This window comes from Thalassophryne amazonica, chromosome 5 (assembly GCF_902500255.1).
Source record: "Thalassophryne amazonica chromosome 5, fThaAma1.1, whole genome shotgun sequence".
Lineage (NCBI taxonomy): Eukaryota > Metazoa > Chordata > Actinopteri > Batrachoidiformes > Batrachoididae > Thalassophryne > Thalassophryne amazonica.
Window position 1 is genome coordinate 38953584 of NC_047107.1, and position 20595 is coordinate 38974178.

The 20595-nt window shown below is 41.1% G+C and overlaps 1 protein-coding gene across 3 annotated transcripts in view; it reads left to right on the forward strand.

Annotated features, from left to right (window-relative positions):
- The window catches only part of adgrv1 (adhesion G protein-coupled receptor V1), a 444323-nt gene that overhangs the window by 188054 nt on the left and 235674 nt on the right, over nt 1–20595 (forward strand). For 2 of the 3 annotated variants that reach the window (XM_034170035.1, XM_034170036.1), the window contains exons 72-83: nt 83–232; nt 312–532; nt 603–867; nt 978–1121; nt 3685–3856; nt 11746–11887; nt 13798–14366; nt 14451–14717; nt 15967–16084; nt 16194–16365; nt 16701–16943; nt 20132–20536. In XM_034170035.1, coding sequence (XP_034025926.1) covers nt 83–232; nt 312–532; nt 603–867; nt 978–1121; nt 3685–3856; nt 11746–11887; nt 13798–14366; nt 14451–14717; nt 15967–16084; nt 16194–16365; nt 16701–16943; nt 20132–20536 — 2868 coding nt within the window. Of the gene's footprint in view, nt 1–82; nt 233–311; nt 533–602; nt 868–977; nt 1122–3684; nt 3857–11745; nt 11888–13797; nt 14367–14450; nt 14718–15966; nt 16085–16193; nt 16366–16700; nt 16944–20131; nt 20537–20595 lie in introns of those variants that run through there. The other variant, XR_004560688.1, reaches the window with a different exon arrangement.

A 20595-nucleotide genomic window follows, 5' to 3' on the forward strand; every position in this document is an offset into this window, starting at 1 on the left:
TGTGCCCCTCCAAATTAAGAGGACGATTAGAGGAAGATTGAAGAATACTTTGCAGTATTCTATATTTGGGTTTGTCTTCCAGATTGAGAAGTTTGGTGACCCCAATGGTATAGTCCAATTTACAGCTGATGCACTTCGAGAACATGTCTACAATGAATCCACTGAAGCAGAGGGGCCAAACAACATTTCACTGTATATTACACGCAGAGAAGGTGTCATGGGTAACATCACGGTGAGTCAGCTTATGTCTTAATCATATACCAGGAGCAGTCATTATCACTCACACACATGCACTTTTTCCCACAACGTAGGTCCACTGGCAGATACAGGGGGACTCTAAGCTAACAGAAGACTTTCTAGCCTTGTCTGGCACAGTGATGATCCTGGAAGGTGAAAGGGAGGCAGAAATTGTCGTCAGTCTGATGCCTGATAGTGTGCCAGAACTGGAGGAGGTCTACACTATCCTGCTCACAGCTGTGGAGGGAGGTGCCACTCTGGATACCAACCCAAATCTCACCAGCACTCGCATCAGGTTGGTCGTCATGGTTCTGTCTCACTCGGACACAATTAAGATGTGATTAATCTGTCTGTCTTTTTTTAAGGGTGCCTGCTAATGATGAACCCCATGGTGTCTTCACCCTGAACCCTGAGCAACAGTCTATAGAAGTAGTAGGGTCAGGGTCAGAGGTCAGCAGAGTGCTGGTCGTGAATGTGACGAGGCTCGCCGGGCTGTTTGGCAATGTCAGTGTGGCTTACAAGATCAGAGGGATGGATATTGAGGAGATACTTGGAGGACAAGCTGAAGGAAGGCTCTTGTTGCGAGATGGAGAGAGCTTCAGGACTCTGACTGTACCCATCAGTAGCCAGGTGCAGATGAGGATGATGAATGGTGACACTGCAGACACATATTTATATTGCTGTTTTGCTGCCTGTGTACTAAGTTCTAGGCCTGATTATTGTTATTTTTTTAACTTTAGGTGTTTGTGTCTGTGGGTGAAGCCTTCACAGCTGAGCTCATTGATGTTATGCTCCTCAGTCCGCTCCTTGGCACGATGCCTCGCCTCCTTCATGATGCCAGTGTTGCTATAGTAACTGTGCCAGAAGAAGCTGCAAGCTCTGAGGTGAGATGTGGGTTTTTATTTGGTCCCAGTTCCCAGATATAGAATGGACTTCGATTTAGCCTGGATATGATGTTCTCATGGAGACCAGTTAAATCTAAGTCATCAGACTTAGATTTAACTGGTCACAGTCATCGTACATGCTAATTTTGTTTGTGGTGAGTATTTTCTTTAATACTGTCCATCGGTATAGATTTATCCTAATGTGTCGGCCATATGTGATCACACACATAGAATGATATAATGGTGCAGAACTAGTGACAATGGCTGCAGGTAGTTTGCAGGTTAAGAGGCTGAAATATTGAAATATGAGTTTGGGTTGATTTGCTTCTCCGTGACAGAGCTACGCCCTCTACGAAATACCTCTTGACTCATGAGTTATAATTTTTTATGTGGTTAGGTTTTGGCTGTACTATTAGATTGGAGATCTGGATAGGGAAATTAGAACAGATTAAATGATTCTCTACAATGAGAGATGGGGCCATGATCTTAATGTTAGCACATTTTATATTAGATGCTGATGAGTGCACATGATTACCCTTTTGAAGCTGCTACAGAAGATTAAATTCTGTAGTTGCCAGTAAATAATTATTGGATGTTGGCTAATTAAACTCGCACACAGTGGTAGTGTTGATTTGTGCCCTGTGTGAGCAATATTCCTTGAAGTGTTTTTGGTCAGACTTGAACCATACTTGGTAGAATGATTGGGCATAATAAACATGTAAAAGTCAAAAAGAATAGCTATTCCATGGAACAGGTTAAAGGTACACTTTTGGTTTCTATGACCCATTAATGTGAATCTGTTCACATCACAGATAAAACTCACTGTCATAACTGTTTAACTCAAACAGTTTGGATGTAATGTGGAGTAAACATATTGGAAGGGTTGTGTATTAGTTGAAGATAGAGTGTTTCAATGTTTGGACAGAATTGTCAAATGTCAAAGCCACACAGGGCCATATATTATGGTAATACTGATTCACAAAGAACTGTGGTAATTTGGCTAACTTGTTGTCAAATGTAAGCTGTAGGTGTTGTCCTTTTGTGGTTCTCAAGTGATATGGGGTGGGATTAGTGGCTTAAAATCACATTTGACCTGAACTCATTCCACCATATTATGATCGATGAAGACAACGCTGGATCCCTAACTTCTCAGTGCACACATCATTCAACCTTTTTGGACAGGACCTTTGAAGATCCATCTAACACAGCAGTGCTGACTCCCTTAGCTTTCAGCTAACAATGAATTTAACCATAATACAAGGCAGATCATGTGTAATGAATAGCTTCTTTGTAGTATTATTTCAAAAACATATTGTACAAGTAATTTCAAAAAGACACGCACCTTCCAACAGCTTTACACACACACACACACACACACACACACACACACACACACACACACACACACAGAACATCAGCTTTCTTAAATGTGCTGGATTCATCCAGTTCATGTACACACACTTAAAGTATATATCGGTCGTAATGCTTTGAGAAGGAAATGAAACACCATGTTCATGATATTTGTTCAGAGAAGATAGAAAAAAGAGCCTTTATTGTTATTGTACATTTCATACCAGAACATTAGTCGTATGCATTTAGGCCATCCTAATTACAGACAGACACAATCCTGACCACCAGGTCTCTAGCGATGGTGGGTGGAGCTGGGCAGCCCCACTGAAAATTTCCACCCAGCTCTCAGGTTCAAATTGGCTGTGCAACCCAGCACAGAATTTCTGAAAACTGAACTGAAATGTTGCTGAAAATGTACCAGTTTGATCGTATTTCAAGCATATAAAATCATAGATTTGCAATTTTAAACCAATAATTAAAGTAATAAGAAATGTATTTCTCATTTTCTTTGTATCAATTCACAAACAGCAGAGATCAAAGAGTCAGCACGTTCTGTGGTCACAGCAAACAGCAGCAGCTGAAAACAGCGTCTCTGCCCCGCTATGAACTGAAGAAAAAAAAAAAACTCCACCATGAAAATTCTACATTAATAATCCAGAGGTCCTTCTGTATCTCATGATACATTCAGAAATTTGCAGTTTATTTTACAGTTGAAAGGCTTCGTGTTTCCAAAAATCTCCATGTTTCAAAAACAACAGACGTGAGTGATCAGAAAGCATTATTATTCTTGTTTTCAATATGTCTAAAACCACCCAAAATTAGTTAAAATAAGGCTTGGCAATAATGTTTTAGTGGTATAAAACCCTACAGCTTCAGGGGCTGCCGGTCCAGGGGGCCGTGGTCCATCGAAGCTATAAGTCGCGATCACATAATTTACCCGGCACTAAAATGGTCCTAGCTAGATCCCTGCTGTCCACCTAAGTTTATCTGACATTCATGGGACAACTCAAGGTCTGAAGACACTGCCTTGGTAAATGGAACATGTTCTGATGGTGGGAAGAAATGGAGTGCCCACAGCAGTCCAAAACAGATACAGAAGGAAAGAAAGTGGGTATTGGTGGAATTTACCCCAGAACCTTCTTGCTATGAGACTTTTTAAAATTAATTATAAGGAAGATATAAATCATTGTGCTCTTTTCCTTATGGATTGCAGGTTGGCTTTGCCTCTCTTGCTCTGCGGGTTACAAGTATAAACACAGGGATGTGTGAAGCAAAGGTGACACGAACAGGGCTGTTTGGGGATGTCACAGTGCAGTGGAAAGCTGGGTTTCCTTCAGGACTGGTTCCTCCAGGTTTTAGTCTTGGAGCTGTCACACCAAGTTCAGGTAAGACACCCACAGAGAGAAATCCAAATGGACACATCATACATTATTCAGCATCCAGTCCTGATCTTCAGGTGTTTATATCAAACATACATCAAAATAAATGAATTAAGCTATTTTTTACCTGGCTGCAGCAGCTAGAAGGTTACTTTCGAGAAGTAAAGATGAACCAATTGTATGCCTGGGTGGCTGCCATTGAGGACAGTTCCGTAGTGTGGTGGGAGAAGCGTGGCACCAATGCTACCTGACCTGAATTCAAATCAAATCAAATCAAATCAATTTTATTTATATAGCGCCAAATCACAACAAACAGTTGCCCCAAGGCACTTTATATTGTAAGGCAAAAGACATACAATAATTACAGAAAAACCCCAACGGTCAAAACGACCCCCTGTGAGCAAGCACTTGGCGACAGTGGGAAGGAAAAACTCCCTTTTAACAGGAAGAAACCTCCAGCAGACCCAGGCTCAGGGAGGGGCAGTCTTCTGCTGGGACTGGTTGGGGCTGAGGGAGAGAATCAGGAAAAAGACATGCTGTGGAAGAGAGCAGAGATCAGTCACTAATGATTAAATGCAGAGTGGTGCATACAGAGCAAAAAGAGAAAGAAACACTCAGTGCATCAAGGGAACCCCCCAGCAGTCTAAGTCTATAGCAGCATAAAGTTTTAAGCCTAATCTAAAAGGTAGAGAGGGTGTCTGTCTCCCTGATCTGAATTGGGAGCTTGTTCCACAGGAGAGGAGCCTGAAAGCTGAAGGCTCTGCCTCCCATTCTACTCTTAAAAACCCTAGGAACTACAAGTAAGCCTGCAGTCTGAGAGCGAAGCGTTCTAATGGGGTAATATGGTACTACGAGGTCCCTAAGATAAGATGGGACCTGATTATTCAAAACCTTATAAGTAAGAAGAAGAATTTTAAATTCTATTCTGGAATTAACAGGAAGCCAATGAAGAGAGGCCAATATGGGGGAAATATGCTCTCTCCTTCTAGTCCCCGTCAGTACTCTAGCTGCAGCATTTTGAATTAACTGAAGGCTTTTCAGGGAACTTTTAGGACAACCTGATAATAATGAATTACAATAGTCCAGCCTAGAGGAAATAAATGCATGTATTAGTTTTTCAGCATCACTCTGAGACAAGACCTTTCTAATTTTAGAGATATTGCGCAAATGCAAAAAAGCAGTCCTACATATTTGCTTAATATGCGCATTGAAGGACATATCCTAATCAAAAATGACTCCAAGATTTCTCACAGTATTACTAGAGGTCAGGGTAATGCCATCCAGAGTAAGGATCTGGTTAGACACCATGTTTTTAAGATTTGTGGGGCCAAGTACAATAACTTCAGTTTTATCTGAATTTAAAAGCAGGAAATTAGAGGTCATCCATGTCTTTATGTCTGTAAGACATTCCTGCAGTTTAACTAATTGGTGTGTGTCCTCTGGCTTCATGGATAGATAAAGCTGGGTATCATCTGCGTAACAATGAAAATTTAAGCAATGCTTTGTAATAATACTGCCTAAGGGAAGCATGTATAAAGTGAATAAAATTGGTCCTAGCACAGAACCTTGTGGAACTCCATAATTATCCTTAGTCTGTGAAGAAGACTCCCCATTTACATGAACAAATTGTAATCTATTAGATAAATATGATTCAAACCACCGCAGCGCAGTGCCTTTAATACCTATGGCATGCTCTAATCTCTGTAATAAAATTTTATGGTCAACAGTATCAAAAGCAGCACTGAGGTCTAACAGAACAAGCACAGAGATGAGTCCACTGTCTGAGGCCATAAGAAGATCATTTGTAACCTTCACTAATGCTGTTTCTGTACTATGATGAATTCTAAAACCTGACTGAAACTCTTCAAATAGACCGTTCCTCTGCAGATGATCAGTTAGTTGTTTTACAACTACCCTTTCAAGAATTTTTGAGAGAAAAGGAAGGTTGGAGATTGGCCTATAATTAGCTAAGATAGCTGGGTCAAGTGATGGCTTTTTAAGTAATGGTTTAAATACTACCACCTTAAAAGCCTGTGGTACATAGCCAACTAATAAAGATAGATTGATCATATTTAAGATCGAAGCATTAATTAATGGTAGGTCTTCCTTGAGCAGCCTGGTAGGAATGGGGTCTAATAGACATGTTGATGTTTTGGAAGAAGTAACTAATGAAAATAACTCAGACAGAACAATCGGAGAGAAAGAGTCTAACCAAATACCAGCATTACTGAAAGCAGCCAAAGATAATGATATGTCTTCGGGATGGTTATGAGTAATTTTTCTCTAATAGTTAAAATTTTGTTAGCAAAGAAAGTCATGAAGTCATTACTAGTTAAAGTTAATGGAATACTCAGCTCAATAGAGCTCTGACTCTTTGTCAGCCTGGCTACAGTGCTGAAAAGAAACCTGGGGTTGTTCTTATTTTCTTCAATTAGTGATGAGTAGTAAGATGTCCTAGCTTTACAGAGGGCTTTTTTATAGAGCAACAGACTCTTTTTCCAGGCTAAGTGAAGATCTTCTAAATTAGTGAGATGCCATTTCCTCTCCAACTTACGGGTTATCTGCTTTAAGCTGTGAGTTTGTGAGTTATACCATGGAGTCAGGCACTTCTGATTTAAGGCTCTCTTTTTCAGAGGAGCTACAGCATCCAAAGTTGTGCTCAATGAGGATGTAAAACTATTGACGAGATAATCTGTCTCACTCACAGAGTTTAGGTAGCTAATCTGCACTGTGTTGGTATATGGCATTGGAGAACATAACAAAGAAGGAATCATATCCTTAAACCTAGTTACAGCGCTTTCTGAAAGACTTCTACTGTAATGAAACTTATTCCCCACTGCTGGGTAGTCCATTAAGGTAAATGTAAATGTTATTAAGAAATGATCAGACAGAAAGGGGGTTTTCAGGGAATACTGTTAAGTCTTCAATTTCCATACCATAAGTCAGAACAAGATCTAAAGTATGGTTAAAGTGGTGGGTGGACTCATTTACATTTTGAGCAAAGCCATTTGAGTCTAATAATAGATTAAATGCAGTGTTGAGGCTGTCATTCTCAGCATCTATGTGGATGTTAAAATCGCCCACTATAATTATCTTATCTGAGCTAAGCACTAAGTCAGACAAAAGGTCTGAAAATTCACAGAGAAACTCACAGTAACGACAAGGTGGATGATAGATAACAACAAATAAAACTGTTTTTTGGGACTTCCAATTTGGATGGACAAGACTAAGAGTCAAGCTTTCAAATAAATTAAAGCTCTGTCTGGGTTTTTGAGTAATTAATAAGCTGGACTGGAAGATTGCTGCTAATCCTCCGCCTCGGCCCGTGCTACAAGCATTCTGACAGTTAGTGTGACTCGGGGGTGTTGACTCATTTAAACTAACATATTCATCCTGCTGTAACCAGGTTTCTGTAAGGCAGAATAAATCAATATGTTGATCAATTATTATATCATTTACTAACAGGGACTTAGAAGAGAGAGACCTAATGTTTAATAAACCACATTTAACTGTTTTAGTCTGTGGTGCAGTTGAAGGTGCTATATTATTTTTTCTTTTTGAATTTTTATGCTTAAATAGATTTTTGCTGGTTGTTGGTGGTCTGGGAGCAGGCACCGTCTCTACGGGGATGGGGTATTGGGGGGATGGCAGGGGGAGAGAAGCTGCAGAGAGGTGTGTAAGACTACAACTCTACTTCCTGGTCCCCACCCTGGATAGTCATGGTTTGGAGGGTTTAATAAAATTGGCAGGATTTCTAGAAATGAGAGCTGCTCCATCCAAATTTCAATTCAATTCAGTTTCAATTTATTTCCTTTATATAGCGCCAAATCACAACAAAAACAAAAACAACAAAAACTCCCTCTGAGGAAGAAACCTCAAGCAGACTAGACTCAAAGGGGTGACCCTCTGCTTGGGCCATGCTACAAACATAAATTACAGAAATAATTCACAGAACAATTTACGGACGAATATACAAGAATTGCTGTTGGTGCACAGGACAGGAGGTTCACCAACACAAACACAACTCCCATCTCTGGATGGAGCTGCACCTTAAACAGAGAAAAACAGAATCAGGCATCAGATAGACAAAAAATACTGTATAATTTGCCAGCATTAAACAACAAGAAAAACAGAAGAAATACTAAGGTGATCGCCGGCCACTAGCCCTAAGCTTCACTAAAAGACCCAGAATTTAGGTGAAGTTGAGGCCGCGGCCCACTTCAATTACTAATAACATGAATTAAAAGAGTAAAAAGCGTAAAAAAAAAAACTGCACCAGTATGCTAGCCATATGAAATGGAAAATAACTGTGTCTTAAGTCTGGACTTGAAAGTCTCCACAGAATCTGATTGTTTTATTGACGCAGGGAGATCATTCCACAGAACAGGGGCATGATAAGAGAAAGCTCTGTGACCCACAGACTTCTTATTTACCTTAGGGACACAAAGTAGTCCTGCACCCTGAGAACATAAAGCCCGGGCCGGTACGTAAGGTTTAATTAGGTCAGCTAGGTAGGGAGGTGCCAGTCCATGAATAATTTGATAGGTTAGTAGCAGAACCTTAAAATCTGATCTCACTGGGACAGGAAGCCAGTGAAGAGACACCAAAATGGGTGTAATGTGGTCAAACTTTCTGCTTCATGTCAAACGTCTGGCTGCAGCATTCTGAACCAATTGGAGACCCCTAATGCTAGACTGCAGTAAACCAGAAAATAGAACATTGCAGTAGTCCAATCTAGAAGAGATGAACGCATGGATCAGGGTCTCAGCATCAGCCATAGACAGGATGGGACGAATCTTCGCTATATTTCGCAGGTGGAAGAAAGCAGTCCTAGTAATATTTCTAATATGGAGACCAAAGGACAACGAAGGATCAAAAATTACCCCAAGGTTCCTCACTTTGTCAGTGTGATGTATGACACAAGAGCCTAGGCTGAGTGTTAACTGGTCAAATTGATGCCGAAGTCTCACTGGACCAAGAACCATCATTTCAGTCTTTTCAGAGTTTCAAAGTAGGAAGTTTCTAGACATCCAACTTCTCACTGATGCAAGGCAATCTTCTAAGGATTTTATGTGAACGAGATTTCCAGCAGTTATCGGCATATATAACTGATTATCATCTGCATAGCAGTGAAAGGTAATCCCAAAATGCCGCAATATGTGCCCAAGGGGTGCTATATAAAGGGAGAAAAGCAAGGGGCCTAAGACAGACCCCTGAGGAACCCCAAATTTCATGTCACTAAGGTTAGAGGTAGTGTTACTGTACAAAACACAGTGAGAACGACTGGTCAAGTATGACGTCAGCCATGCAAGGACACTCCCAGTAATCCCAAAATGATTTTCCAGCCTATCAAGTAGAATATCATGATCCACTGTATCAAATGCAGCACTGAGATCTAACAGCAACAGAACCGTAGTGGTGTCCGAATCCACTGTAAGCAGAAGATCATTCACTACTTTAGTGAGAGCCGTTTCTGTGGAATGATATTTTCTAAAAGCAGACTGCAGCGGCTCAAAGAGATTATTCTCAGTAAGATAGTCTACAAGCTGCCGTGACACCACTTTTTCCAGAATTTTAGAGCAAAATGATAGATCTGATATCGGCCGATAGTTTGTCAATACACTAGGGTCAAGATTAGGTTTCTTAAGTAATGGTTTAATCACTGCATATTTGAAACGTTTAGGAACAGATCCAGAAGTTAAAGAAAGATTAATAATTTCCAGCACAATCGGCCCATGAGTGGGCCACAGGTCCTTAAACAGTTTTGTTGGTATAGGATCAAATAAACAGGTTGTGCTTTTTGTTGACGTTACGAGTTTCGTCAGCATGTCTAGAGAGATACCATCAAATTCTGTAAATCTAGGTAATACTTCAGTAGTGGCGCCCACCTCAATAGCAGGGTGTAGTGGCTGGGTTAAGGCATGCTGGAATATGTTCCACCTAATGTTATCTATTTTCTTCTCAAAGCAATCCAGGAAATCTTGTGCTGTAAAAGGAGAGCAAACTACAGGTGGTAGCCATGAATAAGTGTTGCCACCGTGATGAACAAGAACTTTGAGTTATGCTTGTTTTTGTTGATCAAATCAGAGTAATAGGTCCGCTTTGTAGCCAATAGTGCATGCTTATAGTCTAAGATAGCATCACGCCATGCAAGGTGGAATACTTCTAATTTTGAACGACGCCATTTCCGTTCTAGACCTCTTGCTTTATGCTTGAGGTCACGCAGGTAATCATTGATAAATCATTGGTGACTGCGATTTGGGGGAGCGCGGTTTCAACACAGGTGGTGCAGTCATGTTGAGTGTCGTTCTGATCACTGAGTTTAAACTATCCACAAGTCTGTCTACTGACTGGGTATTTGTCAAAACTGAGGCTAAGACATCAGGCAATCTAGCTTCTAGTTCAGTTTTAGTTAATGATAAATAAGGTTGTTGTTCCACTAAACATGGCAGTGAAACTGTAAACTTAATAAGTGAGTGATCAGAGACCACTGATGTAAAAGGCATGATGTCAATATTCGTGACAGCAATACCACGTGCGAGAACCAGATCCAGGGTATTTCCACTAATGTGCGTCGAATCCCGAATGCATTGCCGAAATCCTAATACATGCATCTCTCCTAACAAGACCAGGTTTTCCCCAGAAGCTTTGCCAATTATCTATGAAGCCCACCTCAGTTTTTGGACACCACTCAGACAGCCAGCAATTCAAGGAGAACATGCGGCTAAACATGTCACTCCCGGTCCGATTGGGGAGGGGCCCAGAGAAAACTACAGAGTCCGACATTGTTTTTGCAAAGTTACACACCGATTCAATGTTAATTTTAGTGACCTCCGATTGGCGTAACCGGGTGTCATTACTGCCGACGTGAATTACAATCTTACCAAATTTACGCTTAGCCTTAGCCAGCAGTTTCAAATTTCCTTCAATGTCGCCTGCTCTGGCCCCCGGAAGAGAATTGACTATGGTTGCTGGTGTCACTAACTTCACATTTCTCAAAACAGAGTTGCCAATAACCAGAGTTTGATCCTCGGCGGGTGTGTCGCCGAGTGGGGAAAAACGGTTAGAGATGTGAACGGGTTGGTGGTGTACAGGGGGCTTCTGTTTAGGACTACGCTTCCTCCTCACAGTCACCCAACCGGCCTGCTTTCCCGGCTGCTCTGGATCTGCTGTGGGACAGCTAACGACGGCTAAGCTACCTTGGTCCGCACCAACTACAGAGGCCTGGCTAGCTGTAGGATTTTCCAAGGTGCGGAGCCAAATCTCCAATTCGCCCAGCCTGGCCTCCAAAGCTACGAATAAGCTACACTTATTACAAGTACCATTACTGCTAAAGGAGGCCGAGGAATAACTAAGCATTTCACACCCAGAGCAGAAAAGTGCAGGAGAGACAGGAGAAGCCGCCATGCTAAACCGGCTAAGAGCTAGTAGCTGTGCTAAGCTAGCTGATTCCTAAAAACATACAAAGTGAATAATGTGTAAATAATTTAGAGATGATTCAGCAGAGGGAGTGCTTTAGTTAAGGCACGTGAAGATTACACTGTGAAACAAATCGTTATCTGGTTATCTAGATCAATCTAACTATGCAGATTAAACAGCTAACAGATACAGCAAAACACCGCTGTGCTCCGGAACAGGAAGTGATACAATACCGCAGTGAGAGCCAACCACCAGTAGAGGCAAGCAAGAGCAAGAGCCCATTGACCAAATTCAAATATGTAAAATTTATTCCTTCCCCTGATTTGTATGAATTTAACAGCAAGTACAGTTTAAATGTCCCTGGGTCTGAGCTCATCAGTCTGAACTTTCCTCTTTACATAATGCAATGACTTCATTGTTTCTTTACCTCAAATGATTGTCATGAATGAAACCCTATTTTTCTTCCTAATATTCAGGCTCACTGACAGTGGCTCATGGAGAAAGCACTAAAGTCATAACTTTTACAGCTGTTGCTGAGGTTTCTGAGGTGATGACATATGCCATACATCTTACTGCTGCTACGTCCACTCATGATGCAGCCAACGCTGTCAAACTCAGGTAATCATCTTTCAATAAGCTCGCTTTTTTCTGAGGCCAAATCAAATCAGGGGGTCCTCCTTGAATGAACATAAGTGTAATGGTTTTCGCTTTCACTGTTTGGGTGCCTGTTACCCCTATACCTGTGGTTTCACATCCCTTAGAGGAGAATTTTGGAAAAGTAACAAACTAGGTTCTATTATTATATGTTTTAGTGGTCATCTTTTTAATTGGGACAAAAATGAACTTCATTAGCACATAATGTTCTTGAATGGTTTTTGGCCAGTCCTGGTGGGTGGAGGTGCCTCCCCATTGGGTCTGGTGCAGGGACATCAATGTTGTGGAGCATGGTGTTGGGTCCTGTCTGCCATATTGATTACTTACTGCTTCATTCCTGCTTGCAGGCTGGTTGACTGCACCCTCTGGTGGGGTGGCTGGTCTCTAGTCCCTGTGGTCATTTGTCACCTCCTGGTAGTGCTTGGCACTGGTCCTGTTGCGGTGCATATCTTCTCCCGCAGGAGCAGGGGGTGCTTTGTACCATGTGTTTCTTTACATGACCAGCGTCCCCTGCATGTTCATGGGTCTGCACCTGCAGTTTGGAGACTCGATGCAACACTCCTCACGCTCCTCACATTACCACACATCTCATTCAATCCATTGCAACCTGCACATAGATTCATAGCTTTCCCTCACACGCACCCACATAATGGAATTCATGCTAACTATACTCCTTAACTCGTGGTTGGGCATCCTGCACCCATAATAACTAAAGCATTCGTGCATAAATTCCACTCATAATCCAGAAAAGAACAGACACACGTAAGCATGGATGAATGCACGCACAGACAGAGCGTGATTCTGTATCCCACACCCCACCGTGGCCAGTGGGGATAATGTGCTGCTGCTATCTAGTGAGTAAACACTAATCTGCCCTCTAGCAGGGTGGTCACTGTCAAAAGCAATTTTACTCCTATTCACAGATCCCAAAACATACAGTATTTTCTGCCCTATAAGTCACATCTTTCAAACAGTGTATCATGAAGAGAAAAAAAAAAATCATATGTACGAAGTCACAGCAGAGTATAAGTTCCATATGTTTTTGCATACATTTCACAAGAATTCAAGAAAAAAGATTTTGTACCACCTGAAAAGACTGTTAAACCATACAAACCTAAAGAATGTAGGCTAAATATCTTTAATATTGTGGTTCTTGTTTTCACTGTATTGAAAACCTCTGTGATTTTTGTGCATCATTACATTCCTATTTTTCCCACATGCAGTACCAGTCAAAGATTTGGAAACACTTTTTGATTGGTGTTAGGCCTCCTGTCGGCTCCTATTGGTGTTTAGTCGTACCGCGGGTCATGCGGTTCTATCAGGATTTTGAGTTATCTGGATAACTCAGAAAATCAGGGCTGTTTTATGAATTAACTACATGATAATCTGGTTAATTGAGAAAAAGAAGGGATTTTTTTTCATCAAGTGCAGTCCATTTCTCTGCTTCTGCATGTTTCCTCCTTTATTCATAAAAACGGGAGGCTAATTGCTTCTCCAATAATATACCTGTATGTGTCCGTAATAGTATGAGCCAGCTATGACTGGAGCAATTTTTTTTTTTTTTTTTTTTTGCTCAACTGCTTGAGGTTGCTGTTTACTAAATTAAAAATTTATAGGTCATAATAAGGTGCTTGCACAAACAATGTTTGGGGCATTTTTTGAAGGAGGACGGTTTAAAAAATCTAATGAATAATTTCAGTAAAAATGGTGCTTCAGGGTCATTACTCAAGTATTTTTATTGTATAACAGTAACAGAGGGCAGATCATCTGAATCTCTTCAGAAAGATTGCCCTTCTTTGACGACTCTTGAGAAAAAAAATATTTATGTTGTGCTTATCAAGTTTAGTTATGCTTTGATTTCTATACCTGCACAGGACTGGATTTACTGTGGCAGAAGTGGAACCACTGGGCATCTACCAGTTCTCCCCTGGTTCCCGTCATTTAGTCATCGCAGAGGACATCCAGACCATAACGTTATACGTGCAGCGACTTTATGGTTCACGTAGCAACAGTACCTATCTGTCATACACAACAACAACAGCCAATGCAGCTGCAGGAGAGGACTTCACCGGGATTTCAAGCGGACGTTTGGTCTTTGACTCGCCACATCAAACCAACGCTTCATTCCTCCTGTCAATACTTGATGACTCTGTTTCTGAGCCTGATGAGTCCTTTCATGTCAACCTAACAGATGTCCTTGTGCTTAACGCAAACTTACCATGGGCAGATACCCTGCCTCGTCTCAACCCTCAGCACAGCGTGGCTACTGTCACCATCCTGGCAAGTGATGCGAATGGCGGAGTGCTGAGTATAGGACCTGGACTGGTTCAAATATCCGAGGACAGGGATGAAGATGCCAAGCAGGAGCGGAAAGTGGTTCTGCGGGTGCGCAGGTCGGACAGTACAGTTGGATCTGTGAGGGTTCAAGTCCAAGCATATGGAGGTGTGTTTCTGCGCTTTAATTTCTCGAGATTTGTGAATTTTATAAATGTCCTTAAAGTGTTTTTGGTTGTGTTTGTTCATCCAGATGGAAGTACAAGTTCACGTCTACCCTTCTCTCTGGAACAAATTGGAACACTAGCAAAAGAGGAACAGGACTTCCGTTTGTTGTCCACTGTTGTGTCTCTGCAGGATGGTCAGAATGAGACAGAGGTGATTCTCATCATCCTGGATGACACAGAACCTGAGGGACAGGAAGAATTCTACATCTTCCTCAGTGACCCTGAGGGAGGGGCGCAGATCACAGACACTCCAGACCAGGGATTTGGGGTTGTCACCAAAATTATTATCCTTGGTAAATTAATAACACAATGATCTTTACCTGAATGAGTTACACACACAAAATTAATATTTATATCTGGATTACTTATGTTACAATCCAGCTAGTACATACAGTTAGTTTTGATACATAACATAAAATTAATCCTGAATGCATCCTTTTATCAATGGTTCCCAACCCTGGTCCTCAGGGACCTCTGACCTGCACATTTTCTATTCCTCCCTGCTCTGACTATAGCTAATTAGCTCGTTCAGGTGTTTGTTAGCTCTTGATTAGTTGAGAAGAACTGAATGCTTTAGATCACTCAGAAGTTCTAATGATATTCTAACATGAGTTTGTTTCACTTTAAGTTCTCCAGTTTCACCAATACCACTATATTTATTTATTTAGTTATTTTATATTATTCTAATAATCGCCACCAACCTCTTTGCCATACTAAAAGCAAAGATATTCCTGATGGACTTGGGGTGTCTGTTCAACACGTCATCCTACTTTTAACTGCTTCATACCATAACCCCCCCCCCCAACAAATAAAAACAAAAGAACATTTGACCACATCCACTTTGGTGTTTAGAAAACAATGTGCATACTAGGGGTGGAACAATACACCCAATACACGCAATGCATGATACAATACATATCATGATTCCCCTATCGTGGGGTGTCAAAATCCAACCCCTTGTCTGCATCATGACACCTGGGCAACAGATCAAGTAGGGGATTGCCTTTTGGGGTGAAATACGGTGGGGTTGGTAGGGTTAGGGTTAGGGTTAACCCTAACCCTAACTCTAACCCTTCCATGCAGTAATTGACCTTTCAAGGCATCACAATACTCATTTAAAAAACCATATGATTCATACAGGGCCCCACTATACAACTATCACAGAACCATCCCATTTCATACACTGGTTACCCAAAAAGCAACAGTGGGCAGCAGGACCCTATGATTAGCAGTGAAATTCATAAGCATTTGATAGGTCAATCTGTGTCTGTCTTTATTTTATCTTGTGGTAATTGTACATTTTAAAAGATGCCAACATATCCCAAAAATAAGTTCACTGATCCTCACTATTTCAGAGGTGGACATGCAGTAGATGTTATTGGACTATATATAGGAATTTTATGGGCCCGCTGATTGACTTACAGCGTCATAGCTTGCTTGCTCTGCTAATCACAGGGAATATTTTAACTTAAGTTGTCAAATGCACACCCGCCCCCCACCACCAAAAAAGAACCAGTGTTTTTATTGTCATATTTGTACTAGGGAGCGACTTCCATAATGGTGTTTTAGGATTCAGCCTTAGTTCATTGGAGGGCCGAGTTCTGGATGAAGATTCAAACAACAGAACTGCCCTACTCTACCTGCAGAGGCAAGAAAACAGGTAAATAATCATTTTGTGAAACATTCATTTTGATATTTAACCCTTCCCAGCTGCCAATGAAATTATTTTTTTTATTTATTTATTTTTTTGGTCTTCTTACTGTCTTCAGAGCCTTTGAGGATGTGCAGGTGTTTTGGAGAGCCACATTCAGCAAGACCAATCTAACACTTGTCAGCAACGGAATCAACATAGCCAGAGAGTTGGTGCAGTCCTCAGGAACTGTATTGTGCAGGAGAGGAGAGACAATATGCATTCTTAAGATGGAGGTCCAAGATGATGAGGTGTGTTTCCTGCTGCAGCCTGTTGGTGGCAACATGTTGGTGGTTCCATGGCCTTGCTTATCCATTTGGTGTGAAATGGTGAACATTTGAAGAAGACTTCTGTATATAAATGATGAATCAGGTCTTTCATATCTTGATGCTACATTTTGGAACTGGTTGGTGTGAAATTTTTTAGCAAAAACAGGCGAAAGATTAGACCATCATTCTGTTGTGTGATATAACACCTACAAATCTTATATACGGCATACAAGTTTCTGTATACTCAGGATAATTAGTTTCTTTGCATAATCGTAATAAGATGTACAACATTTATCCACTCATCCTTATTGCTGTAGGAACCAGAGTATCGGACATGGTTCTTGGTGGAGATTTATCATGTGGGTGAAGGTGCCACCATTAATGAGACTACTCGTTTTGCTAACGTCACCTTGGCAGAGAGTGACGACCCGCAAGGTGTCATCTTTTTTGCAGTGGATCACAGACTGCTCACAGCCACTCGAGAGACCAAAAGACTAAAACTCCAGGTCTACAGACAAGCAAGCACAGCTTCAGTCATGTCTGTGCGCTACCGCACATTGGTAAGTGACAAGCAAATGTCATATTTCTTGAGGCAAATGGAACCCCAGTGCTGCAAAGAGATGCCAATATTATGGTGAATAAAAGATGGATTATTGGGAGTTTATAGATGAGTTTGTTTGGGGATTTTCCTCAGCGGTGGATGAGCAGACAGCATGGGTGGACGGGGGGGTTAGGCTGCACAGAGTGGCGGTGGTACTCGACCATTAGGCAGAGGTCTGTACTTGGGAGGCTGATAATCAATGCAGACAACTGAGGAGCACAGTGAAATATAAATTATTGAGAACTGAAGAGGTGACTTTGAGTGGTAACATGCCCTGAAGACAAAAGCATGTCAAGCACATGTGTAGTGAATTTCTGGATATCTTGTATCTGAAAGAATAAGATCCTGCATCGACACACAGAAATACCATTTCAGAACTTTCAGACTTGATTAACTCACTTTGCTGAGTGGAAAAAAATGTTTTCAAGACAGGGTGTAGGTCCACCTGGGTTAGAGTAGGTCTGGGACATCTCCTACCACATTGACCAAGATGTGTCATCAGTATACACTACAGTAACTTGAATCTCTGAGACTGATCTACATCTTGTGTATTCAGTTATCTGCCATTGCAGACAATGACTTTATACGGTTGTATGCAAACGTTTGGGCACCTCTGATGATTTCCATGATTTTCCTTTATAAATCATTGGTTCTTTGGATCAGGAATTTCAGTTAAATATATCATATAGCAGACAAACACAGTGATATTTGAGAAGTGAAATGAAGTTTGTAGGATTTACATAAAGTGTGCAGTAATTCTTTAAGCAAAATTAGGCAGGTGCATAAATTAGGGCACCCCAACAGAAAAATACATCAATATTTAGTAGATCCTCCTTTTGCAGAAATAACAGCCTATAAAAAAGCTTTGTATAGCTTCCAATGAGAGTCTGGATTCTGGTTGAAGGTATTTTGGACCATTCTTCTTTAGAAAACATCTCTAGTTCAGTCAGATTTATTGGTTTCCGAGCATGGACAACCCACTTAAAAATCACACCACAGATTTTCAATAATATTCAGGTCTGGGGAACTGAGATGGCCATTACAGAACATTGTACTTGTTCCTCTGCATGAATGCCTTCATAGATTTTGAGCAGTGTTTAGGGTCGTTGTCTTGTTGAAAGATCCAGCCACGGCGCAACTTCAACTTTGTCACAGATTCTTGAACATTGTTCTCAAGAATCTGCTGATATTGACTGGAATCCATGTGACTCTCAACTTTAACAAGATTCCCAGTACCTGCACTGGCCACACAGCATGACGGAGCCACCTCCAAATTTTACTGTAGGTAGCAAGCATTTTTCTTGGAATGATGTGTTCTTTTTCAGCCATGCATATGGCCCCTTGTTATGTCCAAATAACTTAGTTTCAGCAGTCTACAGCACCTTATTCCAAAATGAAGCAAAGAGGAGAAACATTCTAAATGGCCATCTTAAATACCCTTTCTCATGATGGGATGCCCCTGTGTAAGGAGGTCAAGGGTCGATGAGCTTACCAGACCAATTTTGTGTTCCAGTAATTAGTGCTAAATGTATTCAAATCAATAAAATGACAAGGGTGTCCACATTTATGCACATGCCCAATTTTGTTTAAATAATTATTGCACACTTTCTGTAAATACTAGAAACTTCATTTCACTTCTCAAATATCAGTGTGTTCGTCTGCTATATGATATATTTAACTGAAATTTCTGATCCAGACAACCAATGATTTATAAAGGAAAATCATGAAAATTATTAGGGGTGCCCAAACTTTTGCATACAACTATACTTTATACTTTTGTTGTCTCAGTTGCAACATTTCATGTTGCATGAAGAACCACTGGGCTTGTAATGACAGCAAGCATATAATGCTAGTGAAAGCTAGCAAACGAAATTTAACCTTAAAGTTAGATGCAAAGCAACATAAAATGTTTGCTTGCTTGCTGTTGTTAGCATACAGTGTTAGTATTCAGAAGTCAAATGCAGGAGTAATTTATGTTTTAATTTGGCTTCTGACTACAGGTGAACGCCATTAACTCGTGCTTGCGTAAGTCACGATTCGGCTTTACTCACGGTCAATTTAGATTCAGACGACTGTGTTATACTGTACTAATTCAGACTACTGTATAATATACTGTTTTTTTTTTGGGGGGGGGGGGGTTGGTCAACTTCATTAACTCACGGTTTCAGATAACTCGCGGCCCGATTTTATGGAGCCCAACTTGTGCAAGTTAACGGGGCTCACCTGCATGCTCTTAAAATATGTTTCATTAATTGTTGACCTGACCTCTCAAACATAACATCCCCTCCACTGCAGCATCTATCGCCAAACAAAAACACAGTGAGTTGTCTGACCTAACTGCCTGTGGTGCAGTGTTGTGTTAATTTTTGTGGTCTGACCCACTTTTGTTTTTGTGGTGGTTCAGACACTTGTAATCTTGGTTCAGCTTTTGTCTTTTATCTTTACACTGCTTTACAATGTGTTTAACTTGTTGGTCCAAACAAAAAAAAAAAAAAGCAGTGTCTTTTGTCTCCACATTCCCAGTACACAACATTACTTTCACTTTCCCAAAGTGCTTGTTGTTTTTCTGTCTTCTGTCCATGTGTTCAGCCAATCAGCATCAAGCTCCACCTATGGCATTTCAAGGCCGATCAAAAGTACATATCGAACTGTTGATGAAGCAAAGAGGAGAAACATTTGTAAATGGCCATCTTAAATACCCTTTCTCATGATGCGATTCACCTGTGTAAGGAGGTCAAGGGTTAATGAGCTTACCAGACCAATTTTGTGTTCCAATAATTAGTGCTAAATGTAGGGACTTGCTTTGCCACAAAGAAATAATCACAAAAATCAGATTTCAGGGGTGGTCCCCGTGGTGAACACACTCAAACAAGTCAGACCCCCTATAATAGCCCACAAGATTCTACGATGGAAATGGGTCTAATCTTATGTTATGTTTTAATAGAATCATCACAGCAGATAACCATCCCGCTGAGTCTGGTCTGTCTGAGATTTCTTCCTGTTAAAAAAACCCTCATGATTTATACATATGTAGTTTATTTTTCAGTATAATTGATGACACAGTTCTTATGTTTCCCACATGAACCTGTTGACTCACAGCGTCCAGCATTCAGATTTTTGACAAAAATATTTGTGTTTTTCTTCCAGGAACTTCCCAGAGAAGAGGCAGTGGGTCCTTTTATAATTTGGCCTGCTAAAGCAGGGAATGATTTTCCTGAACAGGAAGGCGAGCTAACCTTTGATTTGGGCAAGCATAACACATCACTGGATATTTACCTGACCCCTGATCAGGCCTCGTCCGCAGCTACACCAAAGCGATTCCAGGTGAAGCTCTACAGTGCCACATCAGGGGCGAAAGTGCACCCAGAGTTCGGGCTGGCTAATGTGACTGTGGTCTCGAGAGAGAGCCACACTGTTTGGGCTTTATTGGCACATTTACATCAGCCCCTTCAGCAGACCACATTGGACCAGGTGCTGGCTGGACTGATGAATGAAGTCACCACGTCTCTCAGTCATGAGCAGATGACCGCAGTGCTCGAAGTTCTGGGAAAGGTGAGACGGTTAGAAAAACAAGTGAATGCCAATCTACTAACACTAATGTGTTTATTATG